A 19,098-nucleotide genomic window follows, 5' to 3' on the forward strand; every position below is an offset into this window, starting at 1 on the left:
CTGAACCGAAAGAACTATACTGTTGCCGTCCACTTTAAAGATTCTGCTCAAATTCCACATTAAAGCAACTTCTTAGAACACATTTTGGGGATCCACAGAGATAATAGCCCATTTTGATATTAAGCTTGCTGCAGGCGGCACAGATAATCAAATTGAAGATCTACTACCCACTATCACTTGCCCAGAGATCAAAGTAAATGGCAATGAATTACATTTATAAAGAGCCATTTCACACATTAGTGCAAGCAAGCTCTCTGTGCCTCACACCCTTTATCTGTAGTTGGTGTTTGTTTTTAGCAGAATACACAAAGTCCTGTGTGGGGCGGCAGCAGTAGTCCTGGCCCTAATGAGAGAAAAATGGGTTTTGGGGGAGGGGTGGGGGAAACAGGATCAGATGAGAACATTGAGATAGATATTCAGCACCCACCTCCACCTGACTACTGATTCCCAGCCATCAAACCCCAGACAATGTAATTTGTCACCACCCGAAGGTACAGACTAAAGTATGCATAAATGAGCCAATCTCCACCTTTTATCACAAACATCACACCGTAAACAGTGGAGTCCATCACTTCCAATTGTCACACACATCTGATGGTATATGTGTATTTGTGTGTGAAAAACCAAAGATTAAAGTAACATTCTAGTTAGGTGAATTTCTCAGTGACGAGTTCATGTTTTGAACTATTAAAAAAAACAACAAAAAAAACACAGAAATTCACCAGTTATAGTTAGCAGTGCTTATGTCCTCACATGACATCATTCACGATATGTTCTTTGACTCCGACATAATTGATAGCATCACTGATGCTGTCACTGACGGGATCATCCTGGCTTTGTTTTCCGGCATATTGCTTTATAAATTACTATGGATTTACATAGTGTAGCTCACGTTCAGTCAGCCACAGAAATATGGGAAATCTTCATTGAGTATGGTGTTCAATCTGTATAAACTGTTCAGAGGAAGCCAAAATAGTGAATGCCGAATCCAAAACAAATGCCCTACTATGGTTAGCTTTTATCTGTATCAAACCCAAGACACGTACTGAACCTATTTAGGAAAAGAACGTGATGTCAGTAGAAAACTGATTAGTGTAAACAGTTTTTATGGAGAGAGTTCTGTCTGTCTCACAATGTTTGCAAACATTGAAAAACTCATGAGGAAATACACCAGAGTATTGAAAAGAGTCTACTAAGAACAGTGTCCATTCAATGCAACAGTTGTCAAAAAAACACAATTTACTAAACATAACCATGGTCTGAAAGTACCAAAGATCACACCGGGTTTATATAAAAACAGAGGTTCTTTATTTTAGCAAATTAAGATTATCATAATCTGATCTGATTAATGAATCAAGCAATGTACAACTGGACAATTCCAGGTTGGAAAGCAAAACATAACAAGACTTCAATTAGAGCTGGTGCTCCCCCTCCGATCTGTACTCCAGTCGCCTCATGCGCAGACACAGGGGGGCTGAATGTGTAAAATACATTCCTCGCTGAGTGTGTTTGGCTGGTTTCAGGACCAGGAGTCCACTGGGCCATTGGAAGTGCTGGTGCGCTTCTACTTGCAGTCCTATGCTAGCAGCTTACCTTGTTGAATTGCATCTCGACTGAACCGCGTTCCCACACAGCTTTCTCCCTGCAACTGTGTTGACGAGCCTGCATCGCTCTGTTTGGCACACAATTCCCTCTGATGGGAGTGAGCAGGCTACGCAGTGCTGTCTGGGCAGGTCAGTCAGGCCCCGGGGGAAGGGTCTCTCTCTCTTGATCTCTCTCTCTCTCTTGATCTCTCTCTCTCTCTCTTGATCTCTGCTCCCCATTGGTGTCCTGATGGGGCAACAGTGTCTTTGATCTCCTAGAGACCCTCAGTTAAACCAGAGGCAAATAAGCAAGCCCTTGGATGTACTCTGGAGGGATGATTAGTCCTTGAGGTGCAGGGCAGAACAGCAGTTCCTGGGAACAGTCAGGTCTAGCAGAGTGGCAATCGAGGCACACAGCAGTCTATACTCCAGCCGAGTTTTCCTTGAGTCCAGAAGTGTACTACTTTGAGTAGGTCAGGGACCCAGTAGTTACACTATAACGTGATTTGGTTGTGGAGGATGACTACAAAGAATTTATGTGACATGCATAACCAGCTCAGCCCAGCCCCCGCTCCAGATTATCAGGGATGTAATCGGCCCCTTTGTGTGTAATCTGGTCCCTATCCTGTGAAGTGTAAGCCCTTCCCAACCTCCTCTTCAGGAAGACCCATCAGTATGCAGATGGAGTTGAGTATCCTGTGTTGTGGGTGTCTGGAGGAAATGCGCAAGTGTAGCTGTCACCCAGCCCGGGCAGACAAGTATTGGAGATAGGGTCTGAGCACATAGGGCAGTGAGTGCAAAGAAATGCCCACTTTCTAAAAGTGGCATTTCTAAAATAGTAGTAATAAATCCATCTTCACCAGTAAAGAGGATTTATTATTAACATTCCAATGGTCCTAAACATGATACATCTACCCAGTTAGATCAGGAATTACAGGTTACGGGTATTACAAGGAATTCCCAATTCTGGTGTATGGTATGAGAGGGGCAGGCCTCACAGTAATCAAAAACTACTGTGGGAGTTTTTCATTACCAGGACATGAAAACGTAAGAGTAGCTGTCCAGCCTTTTGCTTACATGGCATCCTTCCCTATGGGCTTCCAAGAGCCTACCTTAGGGGTGACATATGTGCAAGAAAAGGGGACTTTTAGTGCTTGGCAATAGGTTATAGGTGCCAAGTCAGGGTGGCAGGGAGACTGCATACACAGGCTTTGTAGTGGCAGGCCTGAGACATGTTTACAGAGCTACTTAAGTGAGAGGCACAATCAGTGCTGCAGGCCCACTAGTAGCATTTAATTTACATGCCCTGAATATATGACTTACTTCTTTACAAGGGACTTGCATGTAAATTACATATGTCAATTGTGGATTCACCAATGTTAGCATGTTTTAAGGGAGACGCACATGCACTTTAGCATGGTTAGCGGTGGTAAAGTGTTCAGAGTCCTAAGGCCAACAAAACAAAATACAGCAACAAAACAGGAGATAAAGACAAAAAGTCTGGGGTATTACTACCCTAAGGTTGCCCGGTCTAACTCTTACATGTTAAGTGTTAATTATCATGCTGACTCAACTCTGTCCAATAACTCAAGATTGCTTGCAGAAGTTAGTGCCTACTACATAGAATCTTTCTCCTGTTATAAATGTAATCTGCAGAACCAAAACTTTATGTGGAGTATAATGAATAAAAGTCAATTGTCACTTGCACACAGAGTTACTCTTGAATTTAAACATTTATAACATGTTCAACACCTCTGCACAGCTATGTGCATTAGGAGCTGTTTTTTAATACTTACACCCATTAGCTAAAATATAGCTGTTACCTGGAATGAATATCTTAGTTTTGTGCTACTGTGTAAACTATAAAACAAAGATCACACTCATTGGATGATGCCATAGGTGATTTCATAAATTATATCATAGACCTTGTCATGAAATATGTCACGTGAGGTCATAAGCAGTGCATGGCAGGGGATGTGAGCGCTACTAGCTATACCTGGTGAATTTGTGTGTGGGGGTGGGGGGGGGGGTAGTTCAAAACATTAATGGTGTCGCAGAGAAATTCACCTAACTCTAAAGTTACTTTAACCTTTGTTTTTTTTTTTTTAGTGAAGTTATACGTTTTTTTCAAAATCAAAAACACATTTTTATTACACCTAACTGTAAAATTATTTTAACCTTTTTTTTTCTTCAGTGAATTTGATGGGTTTTTTTAAATAAAAATATTTATAAACACACAGAACCTAACTACTCAAACAATGGTTGCACTGAGAATGTTCAGCTTTTTAGTTTTAGTAACTAACATATCCAATAATATTCCCAGCATTGTTTTCATAGTCGTATCTGTCTTAACTTAATTATCACGTTTATATTTCCAGTGGACACTGATCTGTTTTTTGTATATGTAAACTATGTGGTTTCACTATGTATATCCATTTTTAAGGTGTGTGATCGCGCTCTCAAAAGGCATGTGGGTGGCTCACTGGAGACACGCAAGATCATAGTTATACATTTCATTCTTGCAAAATGATTGCAAGAGCCAAACACACAATCCCCTGCGTAAACTACGAGTGGGCTGTACTTACTGTCCAGTTCTTACGATCCACTCGCAAGATCATAAATTTTGAATTATGTTCAGAAGAGGGTATTTTTGTAGTTATGAAGAAAGTAAGACATGAAAAGTGTTGTTTAAAGTACAAAAACAGTTGATCTGTGGTTCCATTTCAGATATAGAGAAGTTCTCAATTTATTTATGCTCTTGCAAGAGGCTCACAAGACACCCACGAGGAGCCTGGGAGAGGGAAGACATCCAAAGGAAGGATTGTCATTGGTTCATATGGATGTCTTTATTTAACAACAAAAGAGTCATTCCTTGTTGCTTCATTTGGAAATCGGGTTTTCCTGTGGTTACACATTTTTGGTTATCTCTCTGACTTTGATGATTTTCTGTGACCAGAATGTCATCCTCTGATTTAGATGAGAACCCTAATTCTGTTCCTGCAACTCAACCACCTGAGCCACCCAAAGCATGGTTCAAAAAAAGTATTGTCGAAATATGTGATGTGTAAAATATGAAAAAAGGAGTTTAGCAAAGGCAGCAAGAACAAGCAACAGAGCTTGAATACCATTGGGATGAGGAGAAATCTGAGTGCTATACTCTCTCAATGCCTTGCTCAGGCCAAGTTAGCCCATGCTGCAGACTTTTATAACCCCTCAGGGGCTTCCACATCTTTGCAACCTGGAAACAATGTGCCTGGCCAGATACTCCGCGCACAAGCAGATAATAACCCTGCATAGCTGAACAAAAACCTTTATTTTCCCTGCATAGCTGAACAAAAGCCTTTGCAAGGCTTCAAAGGACAGGCTTGTCTAGGTTCAAAAATGCCCACTTAGGCAGTAGTTTGTGTTTTTTTTTTAACTGTTTTTTCCCCTCGTTTTTTCTTTTCTTTGTTTTGAAGATAGGTTGTTCTTTTGTTTACTCCCAAAGTATTGTTTTTGTTGTAACCTTAAAAAAAAAAAATACAAAAATGCTCTTTTCTGAGCTACCCTGTACTTTCATTAAATATGTTGTTTGTGCTGTTTTCCTTTTATTTCTCTTGAGAGCCATGGGCGTAGTCCTCTGCATCAACTGCGAGGGGGCAGTGTATGGTGCTTTATATTAGTGAGCGTCTCACGAGAACGTACTTTCATAATGGAATTTGCATTTTCACTTAACATATCCTGTGGTAATAGATGTAATTTATATCTGCCACTTTTTTTTGTGTGATCCCGCAAAACTCTTGCAAGATGGTAAAAACACTTCAGAAGAAAATTTTACATTTTTCCTACTTAACAATAGTTATCCTTTATACCCACACCACTAAACTGTGGGGAGAGACTGGCCTCGCCACTGAGACCTTGCATGAAGATAACTAGTGTGCGAAGTAGGGTGTAAAGACACTGTCTCTCAATTTACACCTTTCCCAGGCTTGGTAGTATGCATAGTAGGGTGGAGATGGTACTCACCTTGTATGTAAGACCTCACTATTTCATTCAAAGTATAACAAGTACTAGCCTTACCACTGGCACCTTTCCACAGGGAAATAACCATGTTTATTAATGTGCGGGAATGCATTTCCTGGTCTACTTGCAGCTCTTCCCAGCATGACAGATACTTACAGTAGTAAGTAGGGCAACATTGTCTTCTGCACAAACACCAATCTCCAGGACAGCTTTGATGTACAGTACGGTGTTGTGTACCAGTGGCCTCTGTACTCATGTCTCTCCTTAGAACAGCAATATACAGTACTGTCTGGGAAGAGTCTCACCCCTCTGCTAACACATCGTACAACGGTAAGAGATATCTGTGGTAGGGTTTGAGAAAAATGCATCTCTCTACTCATACCTCTTCTCATGCTGACAGATATGTATAGTAGACATGGGGAGAAACTACACTGTTTCCTGACACAAGTCTATTGCAGGGTCACTCGGCATAGAATGTGTAGGGAGATACTGGCTTCTCTACAGTGACCTGTCTCTTGGATAATGCGTGTGCAGATTAGGGTGTGAAAAGTAGCTTACCTTTCTGGTCACAGCTCTCCCCAGTATGACAGATGTACAAGTAAAATATAGTGTTAAAATAATCTTTATGCTCAAAATTCTGTCTTGCATAACAACTATAGAGAATTATATGAAACCCCACTCCCCTCTCAGATGAGAGATTTCCCATGCTAACATGTGCAAAGTAGGTTGTGGGTTGAAACTGTTCACTTTGACATACCTCTCTCCAAACTGATAAAATTACATAGTACAGTATAAAATGGAGTATTCCCTCTTTCAAGAACTTTCTTGGACAACTGGTGTCCATATTTGATTGTGGAGACACACTTGCCTCTGTTTGAGAAGCCTCCCAATTAGCAACACCCATATGTAATAGGGTGTGCACAGCAGCTGATAGCAGTGTGTATTAGAGTATAAAGATGCACTGCCCTCTCTTCCAATACCTCTCTCTTCTATCAGAAGTCTTTATATTATAGCATGTACAACAACCAATCTCTGTAGCAACACCTCACTGTTGCATGACAAGTAACCATATCTGCATAGCAAAATAATTGAATTGACTTCTCCAGTACCAGTTCTCTATGACCATAGTACAGTATAGATACATGTACATGAAGCAGCATATTTACATTCCCTGAAGATGCAACTGTCTGTTGTACTCTACTGCGGTAATATAATAAAATAGAAATCAAACATAATTTTAAACTTTTTTTATTACAGCAAAACAGAACAATTTAACAACATTACAAAAATACAACTACATTAACAAATTATATCAACGACCAAACAAAACAATGAACTAAGCTACTTTATAATGGCATCATCAGATTATTATGAGCAGCCTGAGGTAGTCGCACCACCTCAGCTGTCTCAGCCTGGCAAAGTCTCTTTGGTATACTGATTAGGCCAGCTAGCAAAAAAGCCTTTGCAAAGATTCTCATGCTTACAATTTTCTTAAAAAAAGGAGTTGACAGAAGCTACCACTCAGTTGACTTGTGCTCCTGAACTACAGAGCTCTTGATGTGCTTCCACATCTTTTCAACCTGAATACAGTGTGCCTGCTCAGGCACTCACTGCTGATCAAGACAATAATCCTGCTTGTCTTAACAATGCTCTTTTTTTTTTGTTGCTGAAATTGTGTAAGCAGATAATTATTTCCTCAGAGACAAGTTTCCATTTCCTCCTAAAATTGACAAAATAATGAAAAAACTAAAAAGTACATACTGATCAGTAATTGATAAGTGATACATCACTATATTGTCTAAGCTTTACTTCTCACCCACAATTGTTTATATCTAGTGCACCAGTAACGTCTTATTCCCCTCTCCTAATAATTTCACATCCTCAACCAGACTATTTTCATAATTAAATTATACCATGACATGAACTCTGCATCCGTAACAGTGTTGAAAGTAGCATAATCTTGACACACCTTTGCTAACACTCACCACAGTGCTTCACTCTATAAATAGCGATATCACCTCTCAAACATCTAGTATCCTCAGAATATATTTACAATAACATTCATAAGAACAGTTGAGCTTTTTGGATAATTTAAGAAACAGTACTTCCTTTATTTACAAGTATATAAAGTTACAAAACTTCATTTTTAACACAGTCTGCAAGCCTTGCTCTCATCTCTGTACATTGTAATGTGTACCTCTCATAAGCTATATTACTACATCTACACCCCCCCAAACAGTTTTTCACTCTGTAAACATGGTGTAAAATAAGTTTACCAACATTAGTACACCCACTGACACTTCACAACAAGTTTATAAACAATATTATTAAATACCTGAATTCGAAATTTGTTCTTTCTTAAATGTAGATGAAGACAGCAGTCTCTTTCAACGCCACATAAATGCCTGCAGAGCACAGCTCAGACAGACTTCCTTCTCCTCCAAAGCACCAAGGACAAACTGAGCTATCCTTGGTTCTGTACCCAATCACATCGCAGCTTTTCTTCAACCATGTAATATGAATGATAACTATTGGTTCAGCCATGGACCCCATTTAAAAAAATAAAAATAAAAAATAAAAAAACCTACAAAACTTATCCCCATACAATCTCATGAGGCTCTCACAGGATCATTAGCACGTTGTCGTGGCAGGCCCAGTAATTTTGTATGCGTATCTTGCAACATGCTCGGGAAATAGTAACATTTGTTGAAAAAAAAAAAAAAAAAAGAATTAACCATCCACCCATCACAGTTCTAATCTCTTACACACTTTCTGTCTCAAACAAGCACCACAATATCCATTCCAACTAAGAAAATGTATAGTGAACTCATTTTAACTATTCCAGATCCTGTGAGACTCCTGCAAAATCATAGAAATGAGTTAAAAAAAAATATATACTTTTATTATCTTCATAGTAATTATCCTTTAAACACTTCCACTCTAAATCTAGGAGGACAGCATGCCTTTCTGCTGCCCCCTTATAACATTTTTTAGCTTAATTTCCACAACACCTAGAACTTTTCACAGTAAAGAGTAATGGCTGCCATTTAATTTCTAACATCACAACAGCCAGCGAATCAGAGCGCTTCTGGGAGCATCTCGCTCCCAGGAGAGCATGAAGGTTCACAAGAAAAATGGGCCTCTCGGCCAATCACAACCCTCCATTTTTAAATTCACACTCTCGCAGGAGGCTTGCTGGACTCATGACCCCAACTGTCCAAATAGAAAATTATTTTTGACCCTTAATTTCTCAAAAACTACTGAAAAGACTTTCTCTAAATCGTAAAAAGCAAAATCTGCGGTCCAGGCTTTAGCTTCTATCTGAATGTGGTGTAGTTCTGTTCAGCAGTTTTGCTGTTGTTGTATCGAAGTCTCTGAAAAATGAATGGGGATTTCATGTTTTGGGGCCCCCTTGTTTCTTGTCCCCCACTTGATGAATCAAACTGATAGGTTGCACGAAAGAACTGAGATGAATGACTTTTTTTTTTTTTTTTTTTTTATGGAACGTTTAGTAAAGATTTGTCAAATGGAGCCAAAGTTATTAGCACACTAAACACACTCAGTCTGTAGAAAAGCAAACCTATCTGTAACTACCGACTGGTGACCGCCAGTAGGAGACATATACATATCCTGTTGGCGGTCACCAGTAGGTAGTTACAGTTAGGACCATGTTTCCATAGAAAAATAATTTTTTGTCTTGCCTATATCTTTGGCACTGTTTGACGAATCTTCACCAAATTTTCACACAAAAAACGTGGCCCAGTGATTCTTGGTGCGCATGGAAAGTTTTGGGGTGATTTGTCAAGTGGGTGCCGTGAAAAAGGGGACTCAAATACCATTATGTTTCCCATTTCAGGTCCCATCGGATCTGTCAACTCATCTCTAGCCCGAACTGCTGGCTGGAATTACACCAAATTTGGCAGAAAGCTAGCTGTCGGTACGCAGATTTGTCTTTTTGTTAATTGGTGTAAATCCGTTCCATAGTTTTTGAGGAATTTAGGGAAATGAATATTTGTATATCTCTGCCCGTGAAGTATCCGCAGTCAAAGACGAGCTCATGCAGGGAAATGCACAGCTCTGATCGGCTGCCAATACTTCAAACCACAAACCAGCAAGTGTTGGCAGACATCTTGGGGCTAAGCTTGAGCGGAGTCCCATAAAAAAAGTAGACACACCCTGACTCCTTAGCACTGGTGTTTTTTTTTTTGTTTTTTTTTTGCCGCAAATTATGCACAGTTGTCTCATCAATAATTTTATTGCAAATGTTGCAATGAGAATATGAAAGATAGCATAGACTGTTATCAATGATATAATATGCAGAGTAATTAGCTATGCATGGCGAAGGAGCGAGTTAGTTACATTAGGGGACGAGTTTAAGTTACTTGAAAGAACTCTATAACTGCTGAATTTCTGTGGATTTGTACGAGTAAATTCAGAACCTAACTCTAAGGTCCCTGTAACCTTTGATTTTTTTTCTGTGAATATATAATATCCACTGGGTAGTTATAGGTAGGTCAGTGTATATTTTGTTTTGCGAATAACATTTTGCAAATAACTTTGGCACTGTTTGACAAATTTCCACAAAACTTTAGAAAACGTTCTCTTTTTTTTACCTAGTTTGTTCATGGAATGTTTTAGGATGATCCATCAAGCAGGGGCCAAGGTGGAAAAAACTGTCCCAAAACACAAATCACCATGCACATTCCATAGAATCTTTTAATATGCACTAACACAAAAACTGCTCAACAGAATTACACCATATTTGGCAGGAAGCTAGATCGCAGCCCTGAAAGTATTGTTTTTTTTTGTGTTGTGATTTGGTGTAAATCAGTTTAGTAGTTTTTAAGCTATTACTCTCCAAAAATATTTATATATATGGACGGTTGGGTTTGAGGGACATAGGGCCTTCTGATTGGCCCAGGGTGCTTGTTAGTGATGGGGGTCTCTAGTTAGCAGTCAGTTTGCACCCTGTCCAAGTAGGGACCCTCACTCTTGTCAGGATAAGGGAGATACCTGCTCAGATAACCTCCTGCCCACTCCCTTGGTAGCTTGGCACGAGCAGTCAGGCTTATCTCAGAAGCAGTGTGTGAAGCATTTGCACATAACACACAGTAACACAGTGAAAACACTACAAAAGGACACCACACCAGTTATTGAAAAATAGCCAATATTAATATATGTAAAACTAGACCAAAACGAGAAAAATCCAACATACAATAATAAAGATATGACTATCCAACATACAATAATAAAGATATGACTTTTGTAATAATTCACTTAAAAATACAGTTCCTTGAAGTCAATAGCTCCACCTGGGGCTATCACGGCGTCGTGATCAGGGTGGCTGTGGTGTCACCGGTGTCAGGAAGACCCACAAATAGTACCTCAGGAATTGCAGGGCATTGTGATCCTCGCGGTGAGATCCAGAGAGCAGCGTCGCTGGCATTGCGGTGTCGGTTCCGGGGTCAGTGCTGGAGTCGTTGGGCCCTTGAAGTCACACACGTTGCAGATCGAACTCCAGGCTGATGAAGTCAGGAGCCACATGCGTGGATGGCGTTAGGGCTGCGGTGCTAAGCAGGACGATGTGACATGTGGTGCCTACAGGTCACGGTGCAGGCAGCGGCTCGGTGACGGTCATCCAGCGACGTCGGTGAGGCCAGGGCTGCGGTGGAAAGCGGGGCAGTGCGGTATCATCAGGTCACGGTGCAAGCAGCGGTGTCGTTGCTGAAGTGCTGTTGTCGGTAGGCCCAAGTCGGCAGTGTGCGCGAGATGGGCTCCGTGCACCATCCACGGGTTGCAGTGCAGACAGGGATGTCAGTTGACGACTCTGGAGTCAATGGTGCTGGTGTGGGAGGAACGGGGCTGCCGTGTGTAACGGGACAGTGCTTTGTGTACCTCATGAGCGGTGTCCACAGGCCACGGTGCAAGTAGCACCAGTGTCAGCAGGAGCGGCAGGCTGATGTGTGAGCAAGGCAATGCTGAAGTGGGGGACCACTGGTCACGGTGCAAGCAGCTGCTCGTGGTGATGTCAAATGGTGGCCCGGTGAGACCAGGGTTGCGGTGCGAAGCGGGCAGTGCGACTGTGCAGCTTCGGCAGGTCACGGTGCAGTCCAGTGACCTCGTTGACTGCATTGCAGTGGTTTTTCTTCTTGAACACCACAAAACACACAGTCCCAAGTGCTGTAGACAGATGAAACTGAAGTCTTTGACATCCCTGAGACTTCCAACAGGAGGCAAGATCTACTCCAAGCCCTGAGAGAACTTTCTCAAGCAGGATACACAGCAAAGTTCACCCTTTGCTCTCTTTTCAGGCAGAAGCAGCAACTGCAGGCTATCTCAGAAAATCAACACAGCAAAGGGGCAGTACTCCTCCAGCTCTTCTCCTTGGCAGAGGTTCCTTTTGATCCAGAAAGAGTCTGGGGTTTTGGGTCCACTACTTATACCCCTTTCTGCCTTGAAGTTGGCAAACTTCAAAGGAAAGTCTGTTGTTTGTAAGATCCTTCCTTGGCCAGGCCAGGCCCAGACACACACCAGGGGGTTGGAGACTGCATTGTGTGAGGGCAGGTACAGTCCTTTCAGGTGTAAGTGACCACTCCCCCCTCTACTCTAGCTCAGATGGCTCATCAGGATATACAGGCTACACCCCAGCTCCCTTTGTGTCACTGTCTAGAGGAGAGGTGTAAACAGCCCAACTGTCAAACTGACCCAGACCGGGAATTCACAAACAGGCAGAGTCACAGAATGGTTTAAGCAAGAAAATGCCTACTTTTTAAATAGAGAGTTCAGAGACCCCAAACTCCATATTTCTATCTGCTCTCAAAGGAAATTGCGCTTTAAGGATATTTAAAGGCAGCCCCCCATGTTAACCTATGAGAGAGTTAGACCTTGCAACAGTGAAAAACGAATTTGGCAGTATTTCACTGTTAGGACATGTAAAATGCATCAGTACATGTCCCACCTTTAACATACATTGCACCCTGCCCATGGGGCTACCTAGGGCCTACCTCAGGGGTGCCTTACATGTAGAAAAAGGGAAGGTTTGGACCTGGTAACTGGGTACACTGGACAGGTTGAATTGGCAGTTTAAAACTGCAGACACTGCAGTGGCAGGTCTGAGACGTGTTCACAGGGCTACTTGTGTGGTTGGCACAATCTGCTGCAGGCCTATTAGTAGTATTTGATTTACAGACCTTGGGCACCTCTGGTGTACTTTACTAGGGACTTGAAAGTAGTATAATCATCTTGACACACATTTGCTGACACCACAGTGCTAATCATGGATAAACCAATCACCAATACAATTTACTTAGGGAACACTTGCACTTTAGCACTACTCTGCAGTGCTAAAGTGCGCAGAGACAATAAACCAGCAAAAACACATCTGAAACAATAGGAGGAAGAAGGCAAAATATTTGGCGCTAACCCTGCAAAAAGGGCCATTTCACTCGGGGCTTTTTTTTACCCTTGACTGCCTGCTGCATTTGCAAAAATGTTGGAGAGAGCCATTACTGGACTCGGGAACTAAGGGCCAGATGTAGCAAAGGTTTTAAATGTTGCAAACAGCGAATTTCGCTGTTTGCGATGTGCAAAACCCACATTGCGATGCCCAATTCCCGTTTTGTGAGTCGGTAACCTGGTTACCGACTCGCAAAACGGGACTGCAAGTCGCAAATAGGAAGGGGTGTTCCCCTTACTATTTGTGAGTCGCATCGCAATGCTGCATTGCATTGTGACCGCGAACACTGTCGCAAAGCAATCGCAGTTACCACCAGTGTCACACTGGTGGTAACCCATTCACAAAGTGGAAGGGATCCCAAAGCGACCCCTTCCCCTTTGTGAATGGCCTGGAAAACATTTCTATGGACCACTGCCTGCTCTGAAAAAATGAAACTGAAATGTTTCATTTTTTCATTTTGTAATGCATCTCGTTTTCCTTTAAGGAAAACTGGCTGCATTACAAAAAAAAAAACTGCTTTATTTAAAAGCAGTCACAGACATGGTGGTCTGCGGTCTCCAGCCGGCCACCATCCCTGTGAGTGCTGCGAATCGCAAGGGGGTCGCAAATTGCGACCCACCTCATTATTATTGATGAGGTGGGCCTTTGCGACCCCCTTGCGAGTCGCAGATGGTGTCAGGGACACCGTCCTGCATACTGAATTGAGACTCGCAAATTGCGAGTCTCTCTGACTCACAATTTGCGAGTCGCAATTCAGTAAATACGTACATCTGGCCCTTAGTCCCCTGTCCTGTGTGCATTTTAAAAATAAATATATGAGCGTGGCAGGGTAGGGACACACTGGCCAGAGAGTCTTGCGGGAATGCAACTTTTATTGCAAAATAAATAAACACCTGTTGGCATTTCAAATGCATTATAAAGAACAAAAATACTATGACAAGGCCAGCGCCGACTGCATCATAGTGTTATTTTTCTTTACTTTCAGACATGTTGCACTGCAGCCATGCTGCTATAGAAGATGGCTAAACAAAATATTGACAGTCTCCCGTCGGTGAGACCTATTAGCCTTGCCAGTAGTTGTCATAGCATTGTCCCAAAACCAATGAGAATGGAGGAGAACAGTTTTATAGGAAAGGCCCTCAGTTTCCCCAAACTCGTATGCATAAACGAAAAGTGTATGGTATGTCCCAAAACAAGCAGTCAGTGCTCTGCTTCAGTGTGCTCACCCGGCACTAGTTTGTTATTGCATTTTAACGATCTTTCTGATACTGTAATTGTGTGACCTTCGGGTCTTTTACTTGGCCTTCTGTGTGCTCCTAGAACCAGTGTACATTGTTGTACGTGCACTAAATTAACATGGTAATGAGGCTGCAAAGGGTCTTAAAACACGTAAAGCTTGTCATTTCTTGCAAGAGTCATTGTGCTTATAGCAGTGGTTCCCCTTCACTCAAGCTCCGCTTCGGGCATCTGTTTTTTTTCCTTTTTTTTCGGTTTTTTTTTTTTGGGGGGGGGGGGGTAAACAACACAGAACTTTGTATACTGTGAGTTATAGGCCCATCCCTATAATCGAAAAGGTGTCCGGACCCCAAAGTTACCTTGCCTAAAATTCACGTTAAAGACTTGTCCAGTTGGCAACTGATTTCGATTTGATTCTTATAACCTTTGTTGGCCTGTTTTTCCCTACTTTTTGCTTGTTGCAAAAAACAATCGACGTCACCAAACTGGCTGCAATAAATACAATTGAAATACGTTTGCAGTGTGTATACCTAAAAGTAGGAACCATGTTTAATATCGTGCTTCAGTTTCTAATATAACACTTGAAAAAACAAACATTAATTTTAGATTGTTTAGATCCTTTAATTAATGACAGGGTAATCAGTGCTGGCACGCTGTAATTTGCTTGATTGCCTTTCTTATGTTATTTGCTTGCAGGCCGCATGTCCTTTTCTTTTTAGGCTCCCCCCAGCGACCACATGCCTGGTATTTTTTTTCTGTCCTGGCCACTGTACTAGATGTAGATGGTGGGCCTTCTCAGTACATCCACGGAGTTTAGTGTAATTAAAGAAGACAGAGAGGAGGTGGCAACACTTCATAGGCCTTTGTCTGTGCCAAGTTGTTAAGTGCCTGTTTACAGTAAGTTATCATAACATATTTTCAGGGCAGCGTGGCTCTGTTTAATGTTTTACTTAATGTGAGAAAGTGACTACCCCATAAGGAGACCCAGCTGGGTGAATTTATGAAGCTTGTGACCATGGTTTTCAATTAGCGCGGTTTGTTAGATCGTTGCGATAATTGGTATGTTAATCGAAAACGGAGATGAAATTTTTCCTTTTGTAAAATTGAAATCTTCATTTGGAGGAATGCGAATCAATTCATTGCTGGCTGCAAGCCAGTTCCGCCTCCCTCCTCTCTTCCCGAACTCTTAACAAACGTTTGGGGAAAAAATCCTCTCTCGCATCCTAAGTGCCTTGTGAATCTGCAGTGATTAATTCTTCTCATTATTTTGCTGCAAATTCTCATGACCCTCTATGATGATTCGATCACCCACTTAGAGTTTATGCATATTCATATATTCTGCAGCCTGCCGCAGTCATTCACGCCTCCCTTCATAGCGGTGGTGTGCGCTTGGCGCAGTAATTGAGCTGCAGTAGACTGATTACTCAGGGGAGCTGTAAGGCCTTTAAAGGTGAAAACATATCAGTCCTGTTAATTAGGAAACAAAGCTCTGGTGGCAAGTTCAGCAGTCAAATGCTCGCAGTGTGGAAATGAGGAAAGGTATGATTTGTTCCTCCCTCTGCCCTCTGTTTACATTCCTAGATTTGATCTACAGCCCGATCGCCCTCCTTAGGCCTTCTTGAAGTCCAGCAGCTTGCTGTAGACATTTGCAAAGGTTGTATTTCATTATAAGTAATTAATGCATGCATTCAGAAGCCCAGTTCTTGCTCTCACAGTCCATCATACCGCTTTTTAAGCGTTTCATTTCGTTATAGAATTTATAATTGAAAAGCGATGGTATCCCATGTATTTATTCTCAAGATTTCTGGGATTTTTTTAAATGTAATTTTAAGTAGTTATTTTTAATGAAGGTAATGCTTAAAATTATATGTAGCATAAAATATCTGCAAGAGTTAGTTCTAAAGATGGTGCAAGTCACCTGGATGGTCCCTCACCGTATAAAGAAACGCAGATCACCGACCGAGTACCTTTAACAGGTCCTGCAGTATCCTTTCTGTATTAACGCGATTAATTATTTCTTCTGCGTCGAGTGGACAGTGTAAGAAAGTATCTGGGATCTGAGGAAAGGATGCCCAAAGGCATTTAAAGATGGGATTGCACCAAAAACACCCCTAAAGATACTTGTGTTTTGCTGGTCTTCCACACTCCTGAATTCCTCCTTTTGCTATCTGTCCTTGATATCAGTGAATTTATATGGCACATACTCCCTCCCATGGATTCCTTGGGTCTCTTTCGTCCCAACAGTCCAGCTTTTGGCATGGTACAAAATGTTCACCATGGCAAAGACGAAGTGTGTGACCGATGTAAAAGCACTTTCCCTCTGTCAGCCATCTTTATTGTGAGCTGCCTGAGAACACTGAGCCAGGCGCTCCTGCATAATCCCCCTGTGGAATGCTGAGTATAGGTGCAATCAGTCTTCCCCCTCAGCTCTATGTGAAACACAACCCAGAGGAAGTGAAGTACAAACATTCACATTTTTAGGGTTTCTGCTTTTATATTAGTGTAAATCCTAACTGTGTTGCCTGCATAATGTTCCTTTTTGTGCAACTATTTATTAATCAAGATGTGAAAAAATTGCTTACTTGAATTGTCAGACCCTTTGTCTGGTGATAGCCGAAAAAAGAAATATGTGGTTGAGCAGTATTCTTAAAACATTGACCACTGGGAATAATAAAAAAAAATTAAAAAAAAGCTTGACTGCGTTATGATTTAAACATTAGAAGCTGTACCCTTCTCCATTTGAGCTGTGTAGTTTTACTTCCTGCCATGTCTCATGATTTTTCACATGCTACATTTGTTTTATTGCCTAACTTGTGCTCTTTACCCCCAGGCATTCATTAACACAGCAAAGGAAATCTTTGAGAAAATACAGGAAGGTGTCTTTGATATTAATAATGAGGTAATTTTTTTATTTGTTTTTCGTCCTCGTTTAGTCACTTTAATTGTTTAATAGCGATATAGCAAAATCGAGTATAATATCACAGAATGTGGAGCTTTAATCTAGTAAATTGGCTTGGCTATTTGTTATAAAGCTGTTGTGCATTCTTACTAAAACCCGATCAAATTCATATTTTACTTAATTTCCTATTTCAATTCCCTTGGGTAATAGAATTTTAATACCAAACAAGTGTCCACTATAATTATAATGTTATCTTGTTCGCCTCCTTCCATTCCTAGTGTTCGAAATAATGTTGTCTTAATAGCATGCAATGAGATAGTAGAAAAAGAGGAAGAACAAAGAGAAAGTGGGAACCTCTCTGGCATTAGCCCTTCCTGTACTCATTCTTTGTCAAAGGCAAACCACAGTTTTTTCTGCAAAAGATCGTTCATAGTGTAATGTCTAGGCCTCATCATTCCAAACCCAGCATTTGCATGCTAGTAAGTCTGGCTTTAAAGGGATGTTGTGTGATAAGATGAAGCATTACAAGTAAATAGCATTTGTAGTTGTGTAGAAGTAAAGAACTGTAGAATAATATTGGTGTAGGTTAAAAAGTCAGATGATCGTAGCAATGCTAAGCCAGACCTAAAAATCCATGTAATGACCGCCTTCCTTCCACTTGTGCTGCTGCCAGATACAGACAAACATAAATTATATAAGACAGTGGTTCCCAACCTTTCGACATCTGTGGACCCCCGTTTTATCATTACTGGAACCTGGGGACACCCACTGAATCATTATTGGAATCTGGTGACCCCCCTACTGAGTTATTACTGAAAGCTGGGGACCTAATCTGTCAATATTATTTAATTTTCAAAGCAGTTGCAGACCCTATGAGATGGCTTCACGGACCCCCAGGGGTTCCCGGACCACAGGTTGGGAGCCACTGATCTAAGACATGTGTAAAGCATTGCAATGTTATGTTTGTGGCCTTGAAAATTCAAGCTCACCAGTTGGATAAATAAACAATCACTGGCAAGGCCAGTAGGTCTTGGCAATGCAAGCGCTATTGGTGTTGTCAGTGTCTTTTAGCCATGTGGCATAGCAGCATAGCTGCTGTTCAGCATGGCTAAAAGTTGTGGGAAAAAGTGGTAATCGGCAACATCCTGGTCATGGCCACCAACACGCCTGGCTAAATGAAGCAGCAAAGTAAGATCCATGGCCAGGTATTTGCTTCAGGTTTCATACAGTGCCTGGGGGTGGGCACAGAAGAAGGATGCGTGGTAATGTGTGGAACTAAGTGAAAAGGGTGAGGGTGACACTGGGCATCTCACATTTAGCTAAAAATCAGAAGCGCAGACACATTAGCAGAAGGGGTCATCATGGTATCACCGAGTGGAACTAGAAAAAAAATGCTGCACAGTGCAGGAAGCAGAGGGAGGATCCTCCTTCCACTCTTGACAACTGGAGTTTGTCAAAAAGAATACATTCATGCTGTGTACATCCCTATTTTGTGGGATAAGGAATGATGTCCTTGTTTTTCTGAACAGCATGGGTTTATATCACTCTTTTCATACCTTTTTATGAATGCATTGCTTACTCTTTTGTTAAGGCTTAGCGAAGATTTAATAATACCAATGTGATATGACCTCATCTTTGATTTATCCTCATGCTTTGTGGTTGGGGGTGCAAGCAAGTACCTCCTATCCCAGAGAAGCATTACTTCAAAGTTATTTCCTGTTGTCTGCATTTGGAATTATTGAAACCACTGCTGCTTACGCAGCTCGAGGTTCAAAAAGGGAGCAAGCGGGGGGGGGATAAGCGGCGATGACAGAGGGTGGAGGGACAGCTCGAGTAACGAGAAGTGGGTTGGGAGACTGGCAAGCAACAGAGTCATTATCTTTAAAAATCCTCTCATTTTGAAGTCTGGGGAAAAAAAAGCA

The 19,098-nt window shown here is 41.5% G+C and overlaps 1 protein-coding gene across 1 annotated transcript in view; it reads left to right on the forward strand.

The window, feature by feature from the left end:
• The window catches only part of RAB2A (RAB2A, member RAS oncogene family), a 266,500-nt gene that overhangs the window by 216,945 nt on the left and 30,457 nt on the right, over window positions 1-19,098 (forward strand). Inside the window, exon 7 of the mRNA XM_069220232.1 lies at window positions 17,108-17,176. Coding sequence (XP_069076333.1) covers window positions 17,108-17,176 — 69 coding nt within the window. The remainder of the gene's footprint in view (window positions 1-17,107; window positions 17,177-19,098) is intronic.

This window comes from Pleurodeles waltl, chromosome 2_2 (genome assembly GCF_031143425.1).
Source record: "Pleurodeles waltl isolate 20211129_DDA chromosome 2_2, aPleWal1.hap1.20221129, whole genome shotgun sequence".
NCBI classification, from domain to species: Eukaryota; Metazoa; Chordata; class Amphibia; order Caudata; family Salamandridae; genus Pleurodeles; species Pleurodeles waltl.